The following is a 26,757-nucleotide window of genomic DNA, read 5'->3' as shown; positions in this document are numbered from 1 at the left end:
TAATGCAAGAATGAGTTCAGACTTTTCCAGATATTAGTTTTATTACATAAGTGAGTTATGAAACCAACCTCAATATAAGTATGAAATCACTACATTATGTTCCAATGACATCTCTGTCTGGTATCGCCCCTTTGAGACTGAACTCATGAAACTCATGAGTCTTAAACCATAAAAACAGGGACAACAAAGAGTCCAGTACTTTACTGTTCTATCCATCTATATATGAAGATGTATTGTTTTTTAAGAAATATATCAGAATATCAAACTAAACCATGTAGTGTCCCTTAGAGTTCCTTAAAACGCAGCACAGGGTTAAACCTGTAGAAGAGATTGAATTGAATGTCCAGTCAAACTTTAAAGTTCACGTCTACACCTGGATTTCTGCCTCTAACAGGCTTGCAGTGAGGGGCCCTGAGTCAAGTCTGATACCCGCCACCCCTGTCTCGGACACAACTGGTGAGGCACTGGGGGTCCTTACGGTAAGAGAAGTCAGGGATGGGGAGAATGTAGGTGTCATGACTGAAGGGGTAAGACCTGTGTTCCTAGCTAAGGGGGAGTACGCATATTTGCGGCAAGATCGCCTCCTGCTCAGGCTTGGCATACGCACTGGCTTTCGTGGAGGTACAGTTCTAATGCCAGGCTGGGCCACACCCGTTATGAGAGGTGGTGGATACATGAGACAGCTTGCCTCTGCTGCTAAGTCCTCCCTGCCGCCTTGGAGCTCCTCATCAGGGAGCATCCCGATATCGTTGAAGACTGAGGCCAGAGTCTGGAAGCGTGGCTCCCAGTCTAAAACATAGTCACAGCCGTAGCTTCCTAGCAGCTGCTCCTCTAGACACAGTAGTGAGGAGAGAGAATCTGCAGAGGCATGGGCCTCTGAGAGGGGAGCATACCCATTTGTCCTCATGCACTCCTCCAAATCCCTCACCCGAAGTATTGCTGGAAGTAGTCCCTCACCTCCTCCTTCCTCTTTGAAGTGGTGAAGGCTTTCAGTGCTGGCCATCCCTGAGACTAAACATTTATTGATGGATAAAATGTGCTCTGGCCCTACATCAATAGAGTGGCAGGATATAGTGTCCGCATCTAAAGCAGAGTCAGGGATCTCCATGATCTGGTTGTCTTCGGAAGACTCGTCTCTTTTACGGCAGGGGTAATCATTAATCCACTTAATCTCCTGGTCCTCAGCGGTCTCACCTTCTGCTGATCCACGGCCGCTTGAGTCTGACTGAAAGTATGGGTTTGATATGTCTCGCGTGGTCACTGGGATGCCACGTCGTTGAATCTCCTGCAGAGAGATGGGACTTAGCGTTCCGCTACTTGATCTACAGAATGAGCCTGAGCCGTGATTTAAGTTTGCAGCAATGGCTTTCTTGATTGCCGCCTCCTTTAGCTTGTACCTTAGAACCAAGCACACAAACAAGAGGAGGACCAGGAGGAACATGATAAGTGAGACACTCAAACTGAGCATGTGCACATCAAGAGGCACCCCGGTGAGTGCCTCCGCTGAGCTGGAGATATTGACAAAAACTAGGCAGTTCGTAGTCCTGGAAGCCAATCTGGGACTACCTGCAGATACAACCAGCTTCACCACGTCCTCATCGGCACGGCTGCCTCTTCTGCGATACACAGGACCAGACACAAAGATGGCACCAATTGTTTTGTTAATTGAGAAAAACGGTGATGACTTCACAAGGGAGTACTCCACCAGCCCATCTAACCCTCCATCATGGTCCATCGCCATCACATACCCGACTGTCTCTCCAGGCTTGGCATTTTCAGGCAGGAGAAAATGGTACTGCTTTTGGGTGAAGACAGGACTGAATTCATCCACTCCCTTGATGCTCACTTGCACTCTCACTGTTGCTGCTTTGTCACCTTTGTCCCTGGCCTCCACTACGAAACAGTACTCACTCTCTCGTTCGTAATCGAAGGTCTGCCTGGTGTGGATGTCCCCAGTTAGGGAATCGATAGCAAAGGCCTCCTTCTTCTCAGGGCTACCGCTGCCATAGTCCATGAAGCAGGAGGACAAAATAGAGTAGGTGAGTTGCCCATATGGACCCAAGTCATTGTCCACAGCATGGACAGAACAGGTGTGGGTAAATGCTGGAAGGTTCTCCAGCACAGTACAGTAAACAGCTGGGAACATGAAGTATGGAGTGTTGTCATTTTCATCCAACACTGTGATGAAGACGACTGTGAAAGCCACTTTCCGTTCTTCAGGTGACTCACCACCATCAGATGCTCTAACGGTGAGAGTGTATTTTGAGTCTTCCTCATAGTCCAGGGAGTGATTGACCACCAGAAGGCCAGACTGAGGGTGGAGCTTCAGATGACCTTTGCTGTTGCCTGAGATGATGTCATACCGCAGAAGGCCATTGGTTCCCAGGTCAGGATCCTGAGCGCTGACCTGGACCAGCCTTGTACCTACATGGCTGTTTTCACTCACCTGTGTATGGTATTCTGTGCTGGAAAAGACGGGGGCATTGTCGTTGCAGTCGGTCACAGTCACCATGACGACAGCAGAGCTGTTCAGTGGAGGCGTTCCTCGATCAGATACACTCACAGTTAGCGCATAGCTTTCCGTAATCTCGCGGTCCAAAGGGTTGCACAAAACGACTTTTCCTACATTTCTCATCTGACTATCAACCTGGACCATTTTAACTTCCAGACAGAATCGCTTCTCCTCGTTTCCCCTGATAATGGCATAGTCCAAATGGGTATTTTCAGGGCTCCAGTCTTGGTCCTCTGCAGACAGGGTCAGTAGCGTTGTGTCTGTAGGCGTGTCCTCTGGGACGGTTAGCGTGTAGATGTCTTGATGGAACAAAGGTTCATGGTCGTTGGTGTCCGTAATCTGCACATCTATGGAGGTTACAGCAGACTGCACGGGATCACCTTCGTCTTTGGCCTCAACCAGGAGATGGATCAGGTTGTTGTTTGTGATGGCCTTCAAGGGTTTATTGGTGAAAACAGACCCTACAAGACAAAACATGTGTTCAAGAATGAATTTGTTTAATACCAACAACGGATGGACCAACAGTGTGTGAAAATAGCAACTCAAAACAACAGTCAATTACCACCAAACTCCCCTCAATTCAATGAGGCTATCCCTAATCGTAACCCTAACCCACTGTAAACCAACCAACAGAAGTTAATGAATAAATTGGAACATTTATCATTTTCACACAGCATCCATTTTCCTGACATCATGCTCATGCTGTTATAATGTTGATAAGCTGTGGTCAGTTCACATAGGAAATAAAAAAATGTTACTATCCACTCCATTGGTCAGAAACTGAAAAGTCAATAATCATTGAAAATCATGCCATACTTCAAGATCAAACACGTTCGATGACTCACTAGCTACACTGGCTAACAGCTAACTTGAGCATTTAACAAATTCAGAGCAAGCTAACATTCCGTACTGAAAGCTAGCTAACATTATCGTTAGCTTGCATTTTATACCCTTCCTATTGTAACCTGTACTAACACTGTGTTAACTAGGAAGTAGGTTGAATGCTAGCTGCTGTAGCTGCTTTCTAACACAAGCAAAGGACCTGAAAATGTTATTTTCCCTCTGGATTTTCACCATTCATTGTCTTACAGTCGCTGATGAATTGGGAAAGTGGTAAAATTACAGCTTTTTGCCAGATTCCCTACGTTTACATGACTTTCAACCTTGAACAGGGCAGCTTGACATAATAACAGCTAAGAGGGAAATCAGAGGAAAATTGGCTGCTGTGTGAACATTGTTACAAGTGGAACATCTAACAAGCTTAAATGGCCAGTTATTTTTCACAGAGGTGAGAAGGTAAAACAGCTTAAATTTAATTTAGGTTTGATGGGTGGACAGAATAACTCCAAATGACTGTTGTGTAAACAGGCAACATATTTACCATGACAACTATACAAGGAGATTACCTATCAGATTTCTGCAGCCATGTTGACTTACAACGAAACTGATTACAAGGTAGAGACACTTTAGGAAAGACGTGACATCTGATCTCAACAATTTAATACCATAAAGCTCTTGTAAAACGATTTAACAGATGGTTTAACAAATGTTCCTGGACATGTTTGTCTTCACAATAAGAACTATAAAACATGTCTGCTTGTATGACAATGTACTTAAATCAAAGTGGTCCTTGTCATTAGACGCTGCAGTACAATATAATTTCCTCTCTGACTATTCGTAAACGAATTCCATATGCACAATAAGAGACACAATGAAGTGTTTGTCCATCCAACTTATTATTCCTCTTCACTGCCACTCTAACTTTTCAGCATGATGATTTCATTAATCCTCAGGCTCTCCTTTAAAGCAGCATATATCCATTGTTTGTGAAACAAACAGACATGGAAAAACTGAAAGCCTCCAAACCACACAAAGTGCCTGATACATTTTTCTGGATTCTCTTCAGTGAGCTTTAAACAACATTGAGGCAAATTTCACTTTCCATTAGTTCTTCTCACCGCAAAACAGAGCAAGTACATTTCTCTGATATTAAACTTTGGAGTTTAAACATAGTAGAACCCCATAAATCACACGTAAGTGGAAAAGCCCAGCCAGGCTTGAGGAGTTGGGGTTTGTTTCAGCTCTGAAGAATTTATCTTCCTTCTTGGGTTAAGGGATTTCAAAAAGGGTGATAATGGGATAGGCATGGCTCCTCCGGTGCACTTTATCTCGGTGACTTCTAATTGCCTTTTCTGTTGCGTCTCTTTCCCACTGCCTCGCACATTGAAGACTACAAAAATACACACATTGGGGAAATATACTGCTAATGACCGAATTAGAACTCTCTGACACTGTACGCCGTAAGAGACTTTTTCTGTCCCCTTTTCTTTGGCATGTCCCCCTACTCTAGCTATGCCAGGAAATGGAGGCAATAAGAGGGATGAATATGAAAATCAGACCACCAGACTGTCGTCAGTCATGAAACTTGTAAAGCTTGAGGTAATGTCTTTCACAGAAGAACTGCAATACATTTTGGATCAGTGTCTTAACCTCTCCCTTTTCTATATATATACTCACATACAATGACGGTTTCCTGTGAAATTGGGGTCTTTTTTCATCACTTTGAATGTTCTTACCATTCTCTGGCTGGATGTAAAAGCCTTGTAAAGGAGATGAAAGCAGTCTGTAGGTGATCTTGCCATTGAGTCCAGAGTCTCTGTCTGTAGCAGACACTGACAAAACCAATGTGTCTGCTGAAACCAACTCCGACAACTCCACCTTAAAGAGAGAACAAAGTGCAGCGAGATCATGATGGTTACTCTTTATCCAGTCAGACAACCTTTTGTAACAAGCCATACATTATAAAGGGGTTATGGTTGTAATAAAGGCTTGATTTCTGGTTAATAATGGTAAATGGACTGTACTTATATAATGTTTTTTTAGTCTTTTGCGACCACTCAAAGCTGCTTTTCACTACATGTCACATTCACCCATTCACACACACATTCACACACTGATGGCAGAGGCTGCTACGTAAAGTGCCCGACAGTCAATCAGATATCACATTCATACCCGGGAGCAATTTGGGGTTCAGTGTCTTGCCCAAGGACACTTCGACATGTAGCCTGAGGGAGCTGGGATCGAACCTCCGACCTTCCGATCAAAAGACGACCAACTCTACTACTGAGCCACAGCCGCCCCAGTAACCTTAAATGAATACATCATTTATTGATGATTTATAACGGTGCATTTGTTAGAACAACCTTTTTAAGGTTGCCAGGTGTAAAATGTCTCATTTGCTGGTAAACACTGTTACCTCCTTCAGCAAAATTTGTATTATCAGTTAACTATTTATTTCATCAGTATGACCCCTGATTTGGACAGTCCCACTGTTTGACCTAAACAAAGAGCTGCAGAGAATCTGGAACAATTAAAACATTAAAAAATTAAATTGTTTATAGATTAAATAGATTAAAACAACACATTAAAACAATATCTGTGAAAATAACAACATGATGTGATACTGGGTCTGAGTCTTAACATTTTTAACAAACAAACTGCAATAAAACCTGAAGTTGTGAGTGTTTAGGTAACAAATGGGGGCAGAATGACAGACCGAACCCATTTGCATTATGGGAAATGTAGTATTAAGTGTTTTTGGACTTTGACACAAAAACAAAAGTCCAGTCAAATCACTGGCGTAACTGTGTAATGACTTAATCACTGTCTAATAATAATGTTTTTTCTAGGGCGACTCATAATTTTAACCATTTATTAAGATTTATTAATGAGTTAGGTAAAGATGGTAGACACAGTTATGCTGAAGGATATTGTACATCAAGCACACAGATTATTTTTTTAATTGTCAACCCAAAAGTTGTTGTTTTTTTATCTCTTTAATAAGAGCTTAATAAATAATTGTATCAACCTTAATTACAACTGATAAATCCTGAATGTGCCCCGCCCTCATAGAGGATTGTTTCTCTTTCATTATACCGAGGTAACAACATGCGTACACTGATTGATTCATGTCTTGGTGACCCCAACAGGGGGTCCTTATATTTATACCAATGAATCTATCATCTGTACCTGGTAGGAGACCTTTGTGAAGACTGGAGCGTTGTCATTGACGTCAAGCACTTGAACTTTGACCTCTCCAGTGGTCTGGTGGAGGTAGTCAGACGCCCAGACTGTCAGCGCGTACTCTGTCTCCTCCTCATAGTCCAGAGCTCGAGTCAGGGTGACCACACCAGTGTATCGGTCAATAGCAAAGGGAGCATTCGTGCTGCTGTTGTCTGAAAAGCTGTAGGTGATGGTGGAGCTCAGGTCCACGTCGTTCGCAGTCACCTGAGTGACCATGTAACCTGCTGGTAGATCTACAACGAGACAGGAGACGTCAGACAAGTAGAAACAAGGACAAAGAAGTTAGACAGTATTTTTGCAAAGCAGTCAGAGAGCATTGGGCGGGGGTTGGTCTCACTCTCTGCTATGAGCACAGGCTCCATAGGGGGGATGGCAGGGCTGTTGTCATTGACATCCACCACTTGGACCCTGATGGTGGTGGTGCTGCTGAGTGAAGGGTTCCCCCTGTCTGCGGCCTGCAGAACCAGCCTGTGATAAAAACGCAGTAAACAAATGATGACACTTACAACCATTGCATATTATGGGTAGTTTGTAGGTAGGTTTGTTGGTAGGTTGTTAAGTTCTAAAATCACACATTCTACATTTTTGACTCGACATTTTCGACTGCACTGAACTTTATTCTGAAAGGAAGAATTACAAAGTAGTCCACAGTCGTTCTGCAGCTGATTCACGAGGATATGACATCCATCAGAAATGCAGGCAGTGCAGAACAATAATGAAAAAGGATGAAATTCAGGGGCCTATTTCATCATATTCGTGATGCACGAGGTGATTTGCTGCATTTCCTCTCACTAATATCGATAGACCACATTTCGCCAACTCAACATAAGCTTGCAACAGCCCTGCAGGAGTTGGGTATTTTTTGGTACAATGTATTGTGCAACATAATGCTGTCACCACCTACAATTTGCATGCACTGTAAGTACATTTTTACCAAGTAAAAATGTGTAAAACTGGCCCTGCTGTGACCACACACAGTGGGAGCTACCGTCCATTTTACACTAATAAAAAAGTCTAGCTCTCTTCTCCCACAAAGATATCAATGATGAACTTGTCAGCAGTGAAGAACTACAGCGTCAATCAGGATCTGACGGGGTGTAATCATTTATGCTAATGCCTGTATTTGATAGGACAGTGAAGAGAGAGGAAATGTGGGGAGGAGAGAGTGCAGGACGACATGCATCAAATGGTCACAGACCGGGAGTCGAAGCTGCGACCAGTGCGTATTTATTAAATGATAATTATTGTTTTACCTGGTTAAATAGTTTGATGATTAAATGTTATATCCAATGCAGATATGTTTTATCTTTTAACTCTATTTAGTCGTTCTAAACAACTGATGAAAAAGACTTTTAAACAACCCACAGATGCTCCTGATACAGAGGTTAGCTAGGATAGAAATGGGTCTAATTCATGAGTAGAAACCTACTATGTTACTTTAGTTTTGACTTTTTAAATTGGTTGCATAATACTTTTTAATACGTGGGGTTGGCGTACTTGTATGACGGGGTGATCTCGCGGTCCAGTAAGACATTAGTAGCAAGAATCCCTCGAACAGAGTCCAAGACGAACGCTCCATTAGTGTTCCCGGACACGATGGAGTACTCAATCTGCCCGTTCATCCCGCTGTCAGCATCAGACGCAAACACCTGCAGAGAATACGGAAAGCGTAATAAACACATTACAACAAAATACATGACGTACTTGCTCATTTAAAAGAAGGTATGAATATTTACCTGCATGACGTAGGTGTTGTGCACTTGGCCCTCCCACACAGCTGTTCTGTAGCTGCCGTGCTCAAACACCGGAGCGTTGTCGTTCACGTCCAGCAGGCTGATGGAGACTCTGCAGTGAGCCGTCTGCAGCCCGTTATCAGCCAGAACCACCAGTTGGATCTGAGGGCTCGCCTCGAAGTCCAGAGAGTTATCTTTCTGCACACGGATCTCACCTGCGAGAGAGGAAAAGGATGAGGTCAATTCAAGAACGGTGCAAAACCAAGATCAGAAACTGGCATGTTTATTTTATAATTTCGGGCTTTTCAATTGGCCCTGTGATTTCTTTTAAATCAGATCAGAGAAACACTTTTGATCTTTTACAGGGTGTTGACAAGACCTTTAAGGTTCAACTTTTGTACTTTGTCAGCTTAATATTGTGTGTTTTAGTCGAAATATGTCTACTTGATTACTTCATGTACACATGAATCCAAAAATGTTTGTTTGGTTTGGAGCAGAATAAGATAAAATCAGGAATGCAACAATCATAATTCTTTAGGAAATACTTGTATATAAACAACAAGATGAACCAGATTACATGAAGGGGCATTTTGAAGTAATTAACAAGAGTCTAAAAAAGGCTGGAGTGAAAGCTCTGATTGGCTCAACATAAACAATAGTGAGGTCTGGAAATCAAAGCTTATTTTCTGGATGCTTTTGTGGAAAATAAAACGGATGAGTGAAAGACAATTTGTGCTATTAGCATAACTTTAATGATGAAAGCATGCATGACGCTCCGGCAAGAATGCCATCTGCTAATCATAACCAGCGAACTCCAGGAATACATTTGGACGGACGGCAAGAAAAAAAAGCAGGAAAAACAATGTCTTTCAAAGTTCCCTGTTTCTTACCCGTTTGACGGCTGATGGAGAACATGAGATTCTCGTTGCCGCTAAATATGGTGTATGTGATCCTTTGTCTGCTGTTTGTTGGGTCACTGGCCTCCACCTTTGCGATCCACGTGCCTTTATAGGAAAGAGAAAGTGAAAAGATTGATGAGGTTTCCAGATAGAGGTGGGAGAGAAATCATTACAGCATAGTCGTGATTTTTTTGTGTGATAAAGTATCGACACAATAACACCAATTATTGATTATTAAATCACACTTTATACAAAGGCAACAGTCCTCGATGCGGCGGCTCAACCCCCGCCCTGGGCCCTTTGTCGCGTGCCGTCCCCAATCTCTCATCCTGTTTCCACCGCTATCCACTGTCCTCTCTCAAAAAATGCATAAAATGCCCCCCAAAAATTCTTATGGAAATATTCCATCAATCTATTTTCTATACTGCTTATCGTATTAAAGGTAGGGGAGGGGCTGAAGCCTATCCCAGCTGTCATTGGGCGAGAGGCGGGGGACACCCCGGACTGATCGTCAGTCAATCACAGGGCTGCTTGTGGTTATATTGCAAATACAAATAATGATTCATTGGGGGAAAAAAAGACAGGTATTTACTTAAAAGAGAGGCTGCATTAACTGTTTGTACAAGTACCTAATGACTATCCCATTAAAAGTGAAGTTAAAGGGGCGCCGCTTTAGCTCAGCGGCTAAATCACGCATCCCATATACTGTACAGAGGCTACAGTCCTCAATGCGGCGGCCCCGAGCTCGACTCCCACCCTCAACCCTTTCCCTGTTTCCGACACTATCCACTGTCCTCTCTCTCAATAAAGACATAAAAAGCAAAAATCCATTATCCATCCATCCATCCATCCATCCATAATCTATTCCGCTTATCCTGTTCAGGGTCGTGGGGTGGGGTGGGGGTTGAGCCTATCCAAGCTGTCATTGGGCCAGAGGCGCTGGTACACCCTGGACTGATCGCCAGTCAAGCACAGGGCTGACACATAGAGATAGAGACAGACAACAATTCACCATCACGCTCACACCTACAGGCAATTCAGATTCACCAATGAACCTAACGAGCATGTCTTTGGACTGTGGGAGGAAGCCGGAGTACCCGGAGAAAACCCAAACATGCACGGGGAGAACATGCACAACTCCTCACAGAAAGGCCCCCTCTGTCTGAACCAGGACTCAAACTAGGAACTGTCTAGTTTTGAGGCAACAGCACGTTTTTAAGACAGTGTTGGTAAGTCTGTCTGCTCGACTATCCCATTTTGCCCATTAAAGATGCAGTTAAAAAAGCTCAAATTTCCTAAGTATCATACATTAGTTGTTATCACAATACAGATGGCTGTCTACCAATGAGTCTGGCTCTGCTAAACGTACCAGCTCTACTGTTCTCCTTGACTGTAGCGTTGTACACTTTGTTTGTGAACTGCAGTCCTTCGTGCTCTCCCTTCAGGTGGATGAAGAACAGGCAGGTGGAGGTTAGAGGAGGTCGTCCTCGGTCTGAAACCACAACCTGCAGCTTCCTCCCAGAGAATCCTGCCCTCACTCGTCTCCTCAGTGAGATCTCTCCTGACTCGCTGCCGATGTCGAACAGGTTCTCCTCGTCCGACAGCGTGAACCGGATGGTCCCGTTGTCCCCCTGGTCGCCGTCTGTTGCCGTCACAGTGGTTACAATCTCGTTTGGTAGCGTCCTCATAGAAACCCAGGCGTTAATCGGATTCTCATCGCAGACGGGCACGTTGTCGTTCACGTCCTCCACCTGTATGCTCACCGTAGCCATCGAGCTCAGCGGCCCCAGAGTGCAGCTGTCGGTAGCCAGAGCTCTGATGGTGTATGAAGCCCTGCTCTCTCTGTCCAATACCCTGGTGGTGCGGATCACCCCGGTGAGAGGGTCTACAGAGAAGGCCCCCTGGCTGCTGTCATCCATCAGGGAGTATGTCACATCCCCGTTGGACCCCTCGTCAGGATCGAAGGCGCTCACCTGCAGGACCTGGGTTCCTCCAGGAAGGCCCTCGCTGATGGAGGCGTGGTAGCTCTTACGATTAAAGGAGGGGATGTTGTCGTTCTGGTCCAGCAGCAGCAGCTGGAGTTCGGTGGAGGAGCTGAGCGGGTTGGGGCCATAATCGCGAGCCTGGATGGTGAGAGTGTAATTCTGCACTTCCTCACGGTCGAGGAGCTGCGTGGTGCTGACGGCGCCTGTGTGGCTGTTGATGGTGAAGCGACCTCTGTAGTCCTCACCTGAAAAGAGCAGACACAAATAATTCACAGACCTCAGCGATTGGCTTGTTGAGTCAAATGTAATAACCGGTAAAAAGGAAGGTATCATGACGAATGAAATGATTTCCTGACCTAATATGGAGTAGTGTATGGTTCCGTTTTCCCCGTGGTCTGGATCGGAGGCCTGAGCGGTGTGGACGACCCCGGGGGACAGGTTCTCAGGCAGGCTGATCTGGAAGGACGACTGCATGAACTCTGGAGGGTTGTCATTGTCGTCCAGCACAGAGCACAGCACTGTGGCCGTACCTGACAGGGGCCGCGTGCTGCTGTCACGAGCCTGGACTGCAGACAGGAAACAAAAGGAAATCACAACCAGGGACATTTAAGCGACAATATAGTCGCCTTTTAACCACTTTTCCATCATGATGCATTGTTGTTAAAGCATATATGTTTATTTCTTGGACTTAAACCTACTTGGAGAAGTATTTAACATGTTATCAAACAGACTTATTTTGACGCTTGTGCCTCTATTTGTCCTGGAAAGCAAACCAGACCATCAGCTAGAACATTGACTCTTTCTCTGTAGTTATTCTTAATCCCTCTTACTGCTCACATTGGGCCAGATTAAGACATTATAAGCCATTTAACAGACCCCAAGAGCCTTTGTTTCAATTGTTCCCTAGTTTGATTTTAGAGAGAGTTCTACTACATTAGCATAAATGGAAAATTCCTCACGTTTGCTTTGAATACAAGGGAATACGGGAACATGACTAAGAGACCACAGCTATGCTAGCGTAGCTGTGAGGCTGTACTTAGGCACAGATTTGCTTTGAGCTCAATGCTAAAATGAACAAGCTAACATGCTAACAATAATTAATACCCGTGGATGAGGTTGAGTGCTGATACATAACATCACTCCCTCTAATGTGCTATTGCTTTATACAGCAGTTACACAAGCAGCAAATTGTAGTAAAAAAGTATTAATGAACAACAGATTATTTTTTGCTCCACCAACTCAAGCAGTTCAACAACTTAAGTGAAACAGGACTTCTGTTGCCAAGCAACCCAAACATTCTCCTGCCCTCTTGCTACTTTGTTTCTATAGTTACCACAGAGCAGCTGTTTTTTTTTATCATACACATTTATCTGTTTTAATTTATCATCAACCAGTGTAATAAGAGTCTGCTGTGTGATTCAGAGGTACCAGCTTGATTAATAGCATTCAGAACACCTGGCTGAGGCGGAGGGATACACAGAGGGAAAAGTCCCAGTGACTCATGGAATGCCTCGTGTCCGATCAGATTACTCGGTTGCTAACTGTTGTATCGCACCACTTATGTTCTGATGTTTATGGATACTGTTCAAACACAAAAAAAACAACAGATACTCAGGTATTTGGTTTTAAGGACGACAATGATGGAACTAGATGATAGGTCAACGTTCATGGATGTGGATATTTGTGCCAAATTTCATTGTAAATAACCTAAAAGTTGTCGAGATTAAAGAGGTGGACAAACGGACAGACAGAACGACATATAAGCCGTTTTCATGACTAAATACTTCATAAGACTTTAAATAATCATCCTCAAAGAGGCCACAGACTGTTCCTGTAACACACCCTTCAGCAGTCATTTACTGTAAATACTGGAAACATAAGTATTACATGTAACAGTGTGTGGAAACATTCCCCCCTACGAGCCAGTCGTACTCCTTTCATCTCTGCTGACCAGAGAGACTGAAGCCAGATTGGATCTTTAATAGCCACACAGACCCTACGAATGGAAAAAACTCCTCCTGTCAACATAAAGTATACCGCTACAGATTTTAATACATGCTGAAAAGAGCTGTGTATTTTATTTCCAAATTCATGTGCAGCCAGAGAAAATTGTCGCCACATATTTCTGTATTTCCCAATAATCCCCGTTTCATTCTGGCACAGCCGCCAGACACACAGACTTTCCTGTTATTATTGTATTTTGTTATTATATTTAATTGTTCACCAAAGTGCTGACTGTACAAATATTGTGATTGAACATGTGAAGGCAGTTTATCACTAAACACGGCTGAGTAGCTTGAATGTAATGACTGCGCGAGCCCGTGAGAGAGTGAAAGCAAACACTGGAGGAGGCAGAGGCTGCAGTCAGCGGAGGTTAGATATACTGTAGCTCAGGCCTTTAAAAGTCTACTGTTTCCTTTACATAAATCAGTGTGCGGGATAACGCCGCCTTCAGACCTTGGATTCTTTATGGTTTTGGCTGTGAAGCATGACAAGAAAGAAGGAGGGAATGAGAAACAGAGTTTGATAGAGACTGTAATAGACTGCTTTATACGTTTTGTTTGAGCAGGTTTTAGATTTTTCTTTAGATATTTTTATAACCCTTTAGAAGACAGATCCGAGCCAAGAGATTTCTACGTGTAGCCAAGCAGGAACATAGTACAGAACAGACTCAGTCACAGGCTTTCTTATGGTGGATTTTGCTTATATCGTTAGTTTTACACAATTACATTAGAATGTGTTTTTAATCATTGATGATACGAGTCTAACTGGACATTACAAACTTGATGTAAAAAAAAAAGTAAAGATAGTAAGACGTCAAATCGCAAGAAAACTCCAAAGCACCCTCTAACATCCATCCATTATCTATACCGCTTATCCTGTTCAGGGTCGCGGGGGGTGGAGTCTATCCCAGCTGTCATTGGGCAGCCAGTCAATCACAGGGCTGACACATAGAGACAGACAACCTTTTACTGTCACATTTACGCCTACGGGCAATTTAGAGTCACCAATGAACCTCTGTCTTTGGACACGTGTATGGGGAAACTCCACACAAAAAGGCCCCCTATAGCCGAACCAGGATTCCAACCAGGAGCTGTGAGGCTACGGCGCTAACAAGTACACCACCATGCAGCAACATAAATGATGAATCAGGTCCAAAAAAAAGTAGGATGCACTTCTTGAATACTTGATTTCTCTTTAGAAAGAGTTACATGTAGACATCAAGTCCTAAGAAAGCTCCAAGGCACCCTTTAAAGAACTATTAAATCTCCTTTATTGCTGTGCACACCCGTTGAGCAGAGTGGTGGAGTGAAAAAAACTTCCAAGGCAGACTGAGCTGCTGGGTGGGCGTGTCCTTGAACTGTGCCAGGGGCAGGAAGTTCTGCTGTGTCTCGGGCAGTTGGCCAAATATAGAGTTCCTCCACTTTGTGACATCACAAAGTGAAGCGTCTGGAGATGTCTGTCTGAAAGCGAGCGTTCACAGCAGCCTGCAGACTGAGACTGTTTTAGCAGGGGATAACTCCAACATAATTTTAGCTACATATTTGAAACTTCAGCTACGTTTAGTGGACATCCAACATTGTAACATTATATATATGTCTTAAAATCTGAAACAGCATAATACCCCCTCTTTAAGTTAACTCTGACAGGTTTTAGCATCAAGTCTTTATCAGGGAGTTACATTAGATGTGTTAGATGTGGGGGTTTTTTGCCTCTGGATTATTGTAAGTCCCTCTGTGTGTGCCTCGGTCCAGCAGCCCTAGATCATTTACAGTTGCTTCAAAAGGTAGCTGGCAGGTTAATTAAAAAGAATATTGAAGTAAAGAACCAGGTATGGAAAGGCTTCTGGCACAGGAACTCATTCCTATACCTGACTTTGTACATGACTGTGGACGTCTGTCCCAGATCTCCCCTGTTCTTGTATCCCTACGGTGACTTCCTTTAAAATTCAGAATAAACTACCAGATCCTGTTGATGACGGACAAGGCGCTTAATTACATTTCATGTAATCTTGTTTCTTATTACACTTCTAGATCAAAGCTTTGCCTTTTTTCCATCTCATGCTTCAACAGAAGCCCAAACCCTCTTGAATCATTTCTCACAATCATGATCGATATGTTGAATCTTTGTACCACTTTAAGCGGCTTTTAAAAACATCTTCACAGACGAGTCTTCTTGAAGACCTCCATCCCTGTCTTGTGTTGTGGTTTGATTTGTTTAGGTCTGTCTCTTTTTATGCCGCTTTATTTATTTGCTTGTGTGTGAAGCACTTTGTAACTGTGTGTTTTAAAAAGTGCTGTATAAATAAAGCTTTACTTACTTAGTGCAGACTCTAAACATGTGCCCATCTGGTGATCATGAAACTAACTTCGGCCTGGAGCCGGACCTGCCGTTTTTTGTCTCACTCATCGGCTCATGATTATGATTGATTGCTCTGTTTGTCACTGCTTTCCCCAACCTCTCCCTACACATTACAACATGCTACTCTGATTAATTACTATGAAGAAAACATGTAATGTGAAGGGATCAACCTGCTGAGCTGAAGCAGGCAAATACTGGTGTGTCTCATTATTATCCAGGCGGTTACAAGACGATGGCTGAGCGCGTTTTGGAGCACTATATCTGTTCGGTGTCCCTCAGGTGTTAACATGTTTTAACAGTCAGTGTGTTTTATGTGTCAACATCAGGGTGTGTCTTCGTGTCCTACCTCTGAGGGTGAATTGCTGGTGCTCCTCTCTGTCCAGGTAGGAGGTGGTGGTGATCAGACCGGTGTACGGGTTGATGCTGAAGAGCTCGTAGCCGGGGCCGGGCAGCAGACTGTACCACACCACGGCATTCTCCTCTGAGGGACAAACACAGGAGGCTAATGTGAGATTTCTGTATGACTATTACTCAGAACATTAAGAAGAAGAAATACTTTATTAATCCCCGTGGTGAAATTTTTTCACTGTTTTTACAAACATGCTACACACACATAGCATCTATGGACATGTGCTAATGGTAAATGGACTGTACTTATATGGCACTTTTCTAGTCTTTGCGACCACTCAAAGATGCTTTTACACTACTTGTCACATTCACACACACACTGACGTAAAGTGTCCAACTGTCAATCAGTCCTCACATTCATACCCGACTGAGCAATTTGGGGTTCAATGTCAGGCATGTAGACTGAGGGAGCTGGGGATTGAACCTCCGACCTTCCGATTGAAAGACGACCGACTCTCCCACTGAGCCACAGCCGAGATGTCAGAGTGAGGGGGGCTGCACGTGGACATGCGCCACGAGCAGTTGGGGGATTCGGCGCCTTGTTCAAGGGCACCCCAACAAAGGAGCTAGCACCTCTCCAGATACCAGCCCGAATTTCATGCTTGGTCCGTATCGGGACTTGAACCGCCCACCCAAACAAAGTGCCTACAGACTGAGCTACCGACTGGATACTGAAAAAATGTCTCTCTCTATCCATGTAAACAGTAAATTCTTTAAACGTCTGTGTGTTTCATGAAGAAAACACCAAAACGTTAAAAAAAATAAAAAAGAGGAGTAGCATTAGCATCATGTAAATGATTGGGAAATCTGAAACAGTCAAACGAACCCACTGATAAAGTAAATGGTAAATGGAGTGTACTTATGTAGCGCTTCCGACCACTCCAAGTGCTTTCATACTACATGTACGATGGGTTTCACGAAGAAAACGCCAAAAAGTAGAACAAAAAGAGGACTAGCGTTAGCATCTGCTAATGGAAATGCATGGCAATCTGACGTGGTCGAATGCTACCGCTAATAAACTGTGTCTGTTTTATTGTGAACTCATGAACACGCAGAGTAACACAAAGGCTAGCTGCCACACTTGTTGATGTTGTACATCGCCTCACTTGGAAACTGAACACAGAGACGAACACAGGCACAAAACAATGGTCATCTTTGGGGAACGTTTGGGGGGGAAAGCAGCACAAATGCTAATCGAATAAGCCTGGTGGGAGAGCGGGCTAAGCTGCCAGACGTGACGATTCTAGGAGACGGATGCTTACTGTATGACTTTTACTCACAACATTTAAATGTGGATGTTAAAAAAAGTCTTTATCTATCCACATAAACTGCAAATTCTTTATACTTCTGTGCGTTTCACGAAGAAAACGGCAAAAAGTAAAAACACAGAGGACTAGCATTAGCATGCTAATGGAAATACATGGCAATCTGAAGTGGTCGAATGATCCCACTGATAAAGTGTGTCTGTTTTATTGTGAACTCATGACCAGCACATCCACTTAAAATGATCTCCAATCACATTTGCTCAACGGAGTGAAACACAGGACACGCTGAATAACACAAAGGCTAGCTGCCACACTTGTTGATGTTGTCCATCTCCTCACTTGGAAACTGAACACAGAGACAAACACAGAAACAAACACAGAGACAAAACAATGGTCATCTTTGGGGGACGTCGGGGGGGGGAAAAGCAGCACAAACACTAATCGAATAAGACTGGTGGGAGAGCGGGCCGGGCTGCCAGACGCGGCGATTCGAGGAGACGGATGAAAACACGGCGCCTATTGGCACAGATGGCTTGGATTATGGAAATCATCATGAGACAGGACCTTTCAAATCTCCCAGAGGAGCTGTGTGCTTGCTGTTCTTGGACAATTCTCACCCCCAAGAATGTTAGTTCACATCGAACCCCCCGTACAGATCCTGCTGCCACATGAACCCCCACCTCCAGCGTTTAAAAGGACTCGAACTGTCAACATATCCAGGCGGAATGGGATTTAAGAGGCCTTGCGCGCAACGTGTTAAAATAAACAGGGCTGATGTGCGGATTTGTGAATATGATGAGGGGTCAGATGAATGAGATTAGCGTGGATGTACAGTGAATGTAAAGCAGATGAAAAAGACACAAACGGAGGAACGCATGAGGAAAAAGGGGGCAGGGGTTGGTTTCAATTAAACTGCTAATGGAGTGAAACAAAACAGACGATAACCTTGATCCACTGCAGCGCTGAAGTTAAACCAAACATGGAGAGGTGAGCTGCTGGGAAACTGTGTTCTGGCGTGTGGGGTGGAACTTTTATACTAACTGCACCAACAACAACTAAAATGCAGTGATTTCTTCTTTTTGCCCTTTATCACGTTACATATTTTGAACATCCTGGCAGGTGAAAATGCGACAAAAAAGTAATAAAAAACAATAATCCATAGCTCAAAATTTTAAAATATACTTTCATTTTGCATCTTAGATGATTTTGTCGTGACTTTAATTTAATTTCATGCGTACGTTTTTGTTTTAAAGCATAATGAGTTCATGGTTAAAGGCTGTTAATCCTCCAGGACACATGCTGGTGCTGCCATCTAGGTGCTTTAGAGGCAAACTGCTTACTTCTACTGAAGGACTGTTTCAGGCCAAACTTTATGTGGAAACTAACAGTTTCCATGGAGAACATAATTGTATTTCTTTTAATTTTCTCACAACTTTCCAGTGATTTTTTCCCGGTTTATGACAGAGATATACCATACTGTATACTATATTATATTACACTATACTGTAATTGCAATTTTTAGCGTTATATTACTTACACACTTTTATACTGCACCTTATATTGTACCATCTCGTAAACCTTAGACCTCATACTGTATTATCTCAAAACTGTCTGGGAACCTAACACTGTCACTTTATCTTGTCTTACTCCAACAGTTGTATATACCTCGTATTTTTATTATTTTATATATTCTTCTTTTTATACTGCTTTTACTGACTTTTGTCTTAAACTGCTGCTACACCTGAATTTCCCCCTGGGGATCAATAAAGGATTATCTTATCTTTATCTACATAGCCCCGAAACACATCTTTAATATAGAGACGTTTACAGCCAATACTTCCTCCTTAATTAGACCCTCTGTTCCAATGAGGAAAATAAAGTAAAACTCCATAAAAAAAGTCTGTGAAGGTCATCCAGGTCACGGTTATTTGAGCTTAATCCAAAAGGCAAGTTCTTGAAGACGTTTCACCTCTCGTCTGAAAGGCTTCTTCAGCTCTAAACTGAGCTGGTGGACGGAGCTAGAAATATAATCCTCTGCAGGTCATTAGTCTGCTAATAGACGTGTAATCAAGTGAGAGTCGTTAACCTGTTGACCGAGTATCACTGAGAGTCTTTAACACCCTCTGGTGTTTGCGGGTCAGAAAACAGTCAGCAGAACTCTTCCAGGATGGACACATTAAAATTCAGCATCAGACCACCTGTTGGAGCGGATGTGTCTCTGGCTCCTGTTGCTTTCTGATGCTTTCAGTTTAGATCAGTGGTTCTCAACTGGTCTAGCCACAGGACTCACCACCACATCCTTAATGACAAATCGTGACCCGAATTCAACCATTCAAATGTATTTTTGGGGCCCGACCCACCAGTTGTGAACCAAGGTGATAATCTGTATTACGCCGTACATACTTTATTAGATAATCTAGAGATGCAGGTGTCCTTTTAAAGTGTGTAAAACATTTGGTAGACTGGTGGAAAACAATCTGTAAATGTCACGAGTTAGTCTTGTTTAGTTTCATTTTAGTATATCATTTGTATTTCAATGCTAAGTATCACTTCCTGTTTTATTTTGTAATTTAATACCCTTGTGTCGCTTTGCTTCCAGCCTTTGAGCTTTCCCACCTTTGTGATTGTGTGCCAATATTCATGAAACACATTGTCTACCTTTTTCTTTCGATAACACCATCTTACTTAAACATTATCCATCCCAAAACGTGATGTAAAAAGCAGGTAATGTTTACCTGAGTCGTCATCAGTGGCAGAGACTCTGGTCACAGGCTCTCCGGGGTCTCTGTTCTCAGCTACGCTGGCGTTGTATACGCTCTGACTGAAGACGGGTTTCTGGTCGTTCACGTCCCCGACCTCCACCGTCAGAGTCTGGGTGGAGGAGAGCGAGGGGCGGCCGTGGTCCACTGCTCGGACGGTCAGACGGTGGAGACGGTGGGTTTCATAGTCCAGAGGGGCCGAGAGGAACAGGAGGCCTGGAGGGGATGGAAGAAGATGAACTTGGTGAAGGTGTAAGAAAAAGATACACAGCACAAGATACAGCACTGAACTACTAAATAGGACTAGAAGCATTCATTAAAACACGTTTAAAATACACGTGGACAACACAGACATAACAGTGTTAATCCCATCAGTCTATCTCTACTAAGAACATGATTCATGCCTTGTACCTGTTTTCTCCTCGAGCGTGAAGAATCCTCTCTTGTTTCCAGCAAAGATGACGTAAGAGACGACCCCATTTTCCCCTTGATCTCCATCTATGGCCACAAAGTGATGCAGCAGGCTCCCCACCTCTACATCCTCCATCGCCTGCACTGCGTCCGCTGATACAAACACCGGCCGGTTATCGTTCACGTCCAGCAGGAAGACCTGTGCCGTCACTGATGCCTGCTTCCGCTCCTCCTTCCTCTTCGCCTGGTCGGTGGCTGTCACGGTGAAGGCGTAGCTGGGGGTGGTCTCCCGATCTAAAGGCGCTTTCACAGTCAGACTCCCTGTGTACGGGTTGATCTGAAAAGGGAAGCGCGATGAGGAGCCAGGGTCAAAGGTCAGGGAGTAGCGGAGGGCGCTGTTCGGAAATGTTCCATCGGCATCCCTGGCATGAAAAGCAATCACCAGCGATCCGACCGCGGCGTCCTCCCAAAGACCGAATGTCACCACATTGTCGGGGAACCAGGGCGTGTGGTCGTTGACGTCCTCCACCATCACGCTGACCAGCACTGACACGTTCACTCCGGGAGCGAGTCTCCCATCTTCAGCTCGAACCAGGAGGAAGTACTGCGCCGCAGACTCGAAGTCCAGCGGCTGGTTGATGTAAATGTCACCAGAGGAGCCGTCGATGCCGAAGTGAACGTTGCCGTCGCCCTCGGAGACGGAGTAGTGGAGATTGCCTTTATCAGAGACGCTGGCAGAGCCGATTACGGTCCCCGGCTCCGTGTCCTCTTTCACAGTAAAACGTCTCACTATTTGGTGGTCAGAGCGGCCGTACAGACCCTCCAATCCATGAACCTGCGGGTGAAATACATACAGTTACATGTTGTTTAGATCAGGGGTTCACAAACTTTTTGGGGCCAGGGACCCCTTACAGGGGAGAACATTTTCCAAGGACCCCCTCATAATTGTAACACCGATACCATTTGCACTCTTAGCTTCTATTGGAACTATTTGTATTGTAAAACTTATCAACCTTAAATACTTCAGACCTGTTTCATAGTAATAAACATTTCACTTTGAATCATGTTAATACCACTTCTAGACTTTAAAACAGAGGCTCATTTGATTCAAACTGCTTGTAATTGATCTTAAAAGCTTTCAGAAAGTTAACAGCCACAGACAGCAGCAGAAAGCCACAGGACCGGTTCGCTGCGACCTGAGTGAGTTGAGTGATTCCTGACAGATTGACGTCATGCGTCACAATCACATCAGTTTCTATTGGTCCAAAGCTGACGTGGGTGGGAGTAATAGACACAATTTGCTTGTTTCATTGGCCCAAATGGTCCTCATCTGTAAACATGCAGTTTTTTATGATACAGCACAATTTTATAATTTATTATAACTTTATTATCATATTTTGCGGACCCCCAGGCTATGGTTTGCGGACCCCCAGGGATCCTATGACCCCAGTTTGAGAACCACTGGTTAAGATTGCTGTTTAAATTTTAAAAGTCAAACGAAACAATAAAAGGTCACATCACCAGTTCAGGTGGTAGGGACACAAAAATGCCTTTATGTGGCTTCCCTTGAAAATCTCCCGGGTGTGCTGATTCAGAGAAAAGAAACCTCTCCAATGTGACACTTTAAAGGATGTACACACTAAACAACTGCAGCAGTATGTTCACAATCACAAAAACTGATATAAAATCCTCTGTAAGAAATGAATCAATGTCTCCCCCTGATGGCAAACTTAAGCTAAAACATATTTGTAGTCTAGAGCCGTGGTTTATTGAAGGACAGGGGTTTCCTATGACGTGCGTGCAGTGGTGTAGTTTATTCTTCATGTATCAACTGATCCCTGCTACATTTACATTCTTGAAACTTGATGAGCTCATTCATGTTGAGTTGCATTTATGTTTTTTAGTTTATTTCTGTTAAAAAGGCTGCTCATTAAATGAATTGTAGAAGGAATATTTCCCTCTTATGCTCTGCCACCTGCTGGTCATTTTGCTTGACTATTACACTGTTTTGTGATGTTGACACGCTGTGATGTGTCGTTCCATCTCAGGTCCAAACTGCACAATTTTTCATTAAATACATTTGAATGGTTGAAAATGTTCAGTGTCATTAAGGAGGTGGTGGTGGGTCCAATCATTTTGGGGACACACTAATTAAGGTGCTTGCAACATTTAGTGTCCAAAAAAAGTCCAAAAATCACAAGTAATCTTACTTTAATCTCAAATAAGATCTTAATAATCTATGCAAACATGAAAGTATAATACTAACATAGCTTTAAAAACTTCTTCCTTTCATACAACAATAAACACAGTGTATTGAGCAGGATTTTCACTTAAATAGAAGACCCTATGTGGACTAATGTACCTGTACATGTATGACTGCAGTGTCCTCCAGCGCTGGGACTCCTCCGTCCTTTACACTGACTCTCAGAGTGTAATACGTTTCAGCTCCCAGCGTGAAAACCTCTGTTGTCCGGACGTCTCCACTTTCGCTGTCAATCTCAAAGTGTCCACTTGCCTCCTCCTCTAAACCAACTGAGAGAGATGCGAGATGGACGGCGATCAAAGGAAGTTATCAATGAGCGGAGGAAGCAAGTAAGTCAGAGCCTGTACTGTACAGCTCTGTGAGGGCGTTTTCACATTAGGTACGCTTGCTTCGTACCGTACCCGAGGATGGTCGCCCCCCTCCCTCCCCTCTCCCCCGCCGTCAGCTTTCACATTAATAATTTCGTTCCGTACCCGCGTACACTTGCGGGAAGGCTCTGAAGCAGAAGGTGGCATGCACTTCAAAAACAAGAAGAAGAAGAGCGTGTGAAACGCCTGATCCCAAGCTCATACAATGGAGTCGCACTATGCCTCGTACAGTATTACTCATATTTTGGAGAAAATCTCAGGACCGACCGTCTCACCTACAATCCTACGGTATCAGCCATTGGCGTGCTGTTCAGAGGATGAGATCGGCGGTGCTGTGCGCATACGCAGATTTCGGAGGAGACGTTATAAAAAGCAGTCACCTTCCGTGGGTTTGTTACGGTAGCTTTCACACCTGATGCGTACCGTGCCCGAGTACACACGAACCGTACTCGAGACCACCTTTTCAAGTGGACCCGGGCTCGGATCAACGAACCGTGCTCGAGTACGGTAACAGTGTTCACACTAATCTAACAAGCTTGAGTTTGGGGTCAAGTGTACTCCGGTCTTTAATGTGAAAGCCCCCTCAATCAAAGCTTTATAACTCACCTGCGAGCAGAGAGAAGGTGACCGTTCCATTTTCTCCTGCATCTAAATCTTTGGCAAACATGTTTGTCACCAAGGATCCTGCAGGTAGACCAGCCCATATCTGTGACACAGAGAGGAACACGCACAGTGTGAAGTACATCGTCTATAACTACACATCAACCATATTGCACATTGAATCTAACACACTCTTGTGGTACAAACACATGTAATGAACAGATTTACCTGAACACTGAGCTCCTTGCTGGCTGGCAGGTGTGTGAACTGTGGCATGTTGTCATTGATGTCTGTGACCATGATGTGAACGGCGGCGGTGGCGTTGAGTCGAGGGTGTCCCTGATCCGTCACCATCACCTTCAGGCTGTGCTGGCTGTGCTGCTCCCGGTCCAACGCCACCCAGTTTATAATCTCACCTGGACGGGTACAGAGAAGGGACAAAAAGGTGAGGATGCAGCTGCAAAGTCAAGCAAAATATGGCCTCAAGGTTGTGAACTTTAAGTGAATCTCTTTACCTGTTTTAGCGTTAATGCGAAAGAACTTCCCATCGGAGAGCAGGATGTAGGAGAGCTGAGCGTTCTTCCCAGAATCCTCATCCACAGCTTTGACTGTTCCCACCAGGCCTCGAGGCGACGCCCCCTCTGACACGGTGAAGTAGTAAACCTCCCTGCTGAACAGCGGGGCGTTGTCGTTGACATCCAGCACCAGCACCGTCACTGTGGCCGTCGCTGTCATGTTCACCAGCGAGGCCTCCCTGGATGTGGCCACGACTCGAAAACGAAACACGGATTCTGTCTCGTAGTCGAGACTTTCAGAGAGGTACAACCACCCGGTCTTTGGGTGAACCCGGAACGGAGCAGGAGGGAATCCAGCCTCTTGTTCCGAGGAATACACGATTCCTGACATATGAGCTCCCCGGCTCTTGTGCGCCCTCACCTGTATGACCCTCGAGTCTTTCCTGTAGCCCTCGCCGATCTCCACCTGGTACACCAACGTCTCAAAGGCCAAGCTGTCCTCTGCGGCGGTGCGGTCCACATTCACAGTGAGGGTCAGTGTGGAGCTCAGGGACGGCTCTCCTTCATCTTCAGCGATAATTTCCAGGCTGAACCTCTGCTGAGAATCCACCTGTAAACTCTGATTTAAAGTAACTGTGCCAAAGTTTGGATCAACGACAAACAGGCTATTTCTGCTACTTCTCAGGTAATACTGCACCCGCCCGTTGGCACCGCTGTCGTAGTCGTGTGCGTGAGCGATGAACAGCACCGTCCCTGGGAGTGTGTTCTGAGACACCGTGATGGCGTCTCTGAGTTTGGGGAAAACAGGAGCGTTGTCATTGACGTCAGCGATTGTGATGTTGACCTGTGTGGTGCTGTAAACCGGAGAGGAGTCAGTGTAGGACTGAAGGACCAGCAGGGCGTACGGCTGCGACTCGTGGTCCAGAGGTTTGACGTTGCTGATCAGGCCGGACTTTGGATGGACGGAGAACAAACCCTGAGGGTCTCCAGAGGAGATTCTGTAGGACACTGATTCCATGGAGTCTGTGAAGATAAACATATTATTGATAGATGGACAATAAAAACATTAGGCAAGGCAAGTATATTTATAGAGCACCGTTCATACATAGAGCAATTCAAAGTGCTTTACACTGTTAAAAATAGAGCATTAAAAGAAAATGTGACATTAAGCAAAAGTAGGTACAAAACACAAAATATATGAAGATATAAGATGAGGTCCGGTCAGAGCACTACAGCAGCATATGGTTAAAGTGATAATCTCGAAGATTTTCATGTAAATAAATGTTAAGTCACCATCTATCGCTAAATCACAATGGTGATTGAGCCCATGGCCCACTGATGAAAGCCTTTGCATTTGCAGTAAGCGGAGCCCTGTTAGTGACGCGTTTTCCATCACCCAGCAGTGGTTGGTCTGCCAGAGAGGGTAGGCGGAGCTAAGCGGCTGCTTTTCCGGTCTCTGCAAGTGTTGCGAGTAAACAGTAATCTACTATGGCTGAACAAACAAAGAAAAGATCGATGACTACAGATACAACTTCAAAAATACGTGAAAATCCAAAGAAAAAGAAACAAATTCGCCTTAGAGAGAGAAACTGCCACAGAGAACGAAACCTCAAAAGATCTTTGAATTTATAACTTTAAACTTAAGTCTCCTTTCTCTTTAATTATAACTCGTCAGTTACAATTTATCTTACCCTGTGTCCCCACTGTTGCAATGTTCAACCTTCCCCTGTGATGGGGGGTTGGTTACATTTAGCCATGCAGATAGTTTTTGTTATATTTGTCCAGGCTTTGAGATATCCATGTCTGCTTTGTTCAGCCATAGTAGATTACCCTTTACTCTGGATGATGGAAAACGCGTCACTAACTGGGCGCCACTTGTAATTTTTTCCATGAATGTCTCACCAGACACTGAGTCTGTAATACTGCAAATACAAAGGCTTCCATCAGTGGGCGATAGATAGAGACTTAACAGATATTTATTTACATGAAAATCTTCGAGATGATCACTTTAAGAGATGTTTTAATCAAATAATGTTGATTAAAAAAGTGTCAACAGAAAAAAGGGCAAAAGGAAAAAAATAAATCTAAAAACTTAAAAAAAAAAAAAGAAGATATAAAAAACTGTCCAATATAATTATGGCTATAATTATGGTGTGTCACTATGCGCACACCCACACACTCACAGTGAGCCACATTAAGTAATTACAGTGCAGACGATCTCATTAATCCCCTCTGACTGTTTGTTGTCTTTCAGCAGTAATTACAGACCACCGACACAAGCAGAGAGCTTAACGCTGCCCGACCCCTGAAAAACACGGCCAGCTCTGTTGTTTGGTGTTAATCTGTTAATTGACTAGACAACCTTAAAGGACTGTCTGGTACAGTAGAGTGGTTTAGCTGATGAATGGACACAGAGGGGTCGGTGGTCAGAGCAATATGAGGGGATAATCCTGGAAACTGGGGTGTCGGAAAACCATCGAGACTTTATTCTGTTATTGTTCATCAGATATAACACAGAGAACAAGCTGCTGAATCTCATTAGAATAATATTCATTATATCTGAAAGGTTACTCCTTTCAAGTTAACTCCTGTAA

General features: G+C 44.1%; 1 protein-coding gene across 1 annotated transcript; it reads right to left on the bottom strand.

Moving 5' to 3' along the window:
* Positions 1–367: 367 nt before the first annotated feature.
* On the bottom strand, positions 368–25,181 carry dchs2 (dachsous cadherin-related 2). The gene is made up of 17 exons (XM_069666340.1): positions 24,164–25,181; positions 23,877–24,064; positions 23,655–23,754; positions 23,154–23,198; positions 22,780–22,949; positions 20,418–21,252; positions 19,983–20,222; positions 15,921–16,055; positions 11,569–11,778; positions 10,597–11,457; positions 9,219–9,332; positions 8,332–8,543; positions 8,078–8,244; positions 6,933–7,063; positions 6,542–6,828; positions 5,089–5,230; positions 368–2,973 (listed from the first exon to the last, which is right to left on the bottom strand). The coding sequence occupies exons 1-17, from the start codon at positions 25,179–25,181 to the stop codon at positions 368–370; spliced, it is 7,461 nt and encodes a 2,486-aa protein (XP_069522441.1).
* Between the last annotated feature and the right edge of the window lie 1,576 nt (positions 25,182–26,757).

This window comes from Semicossyphus pulcher, unplaced genomic scaffold (genome assembly GCF_022749685.1).
Source record: "Semicossyphus pulcher isolate SPU_LCO1_2020_fin unplaced genomic scaffold, fSemPul1.0.p SCAF_17, whole genome shotgun sequence".
Lineage (NCBI taxonomy): Eukaryota > Metazoa > Chordata > Actinopteri > Labriformes > Labridae > Semicossyphus > Semicossyphus pulcher.
This window is presented reverse-complemented; position numbering and strand designations above follow the sequence as displayed.

What these genes read in the sequence shown, in the direction of transcription:
- dchs2 (XM_069666340.1), bottom strand. Translation starts at nt 25,181, where the DNA reads ATGGAATCAGTGTCCTACAGAATCTCCTCTGGAGACCCTCAGGGTTTG. An exon ending in CTTCCCGCAAGTGTACGCGG is followed by an intron (nt 22,950 to 23,153) that starts GTACGGAACGAA and finishes CATCTCTCTCAG; the next exon opens with TTGGTTTAGAGGAGGAGGCA. An exon ending in GCCTGTGCTCATAGCAGAGA is followed by an intron (nt 6,829 to 6,932) that starts GTGAGACCAACC and finishes GTCTCGTTGTAG; the next exon opens with ATCTACCAGCAGGTTACATG.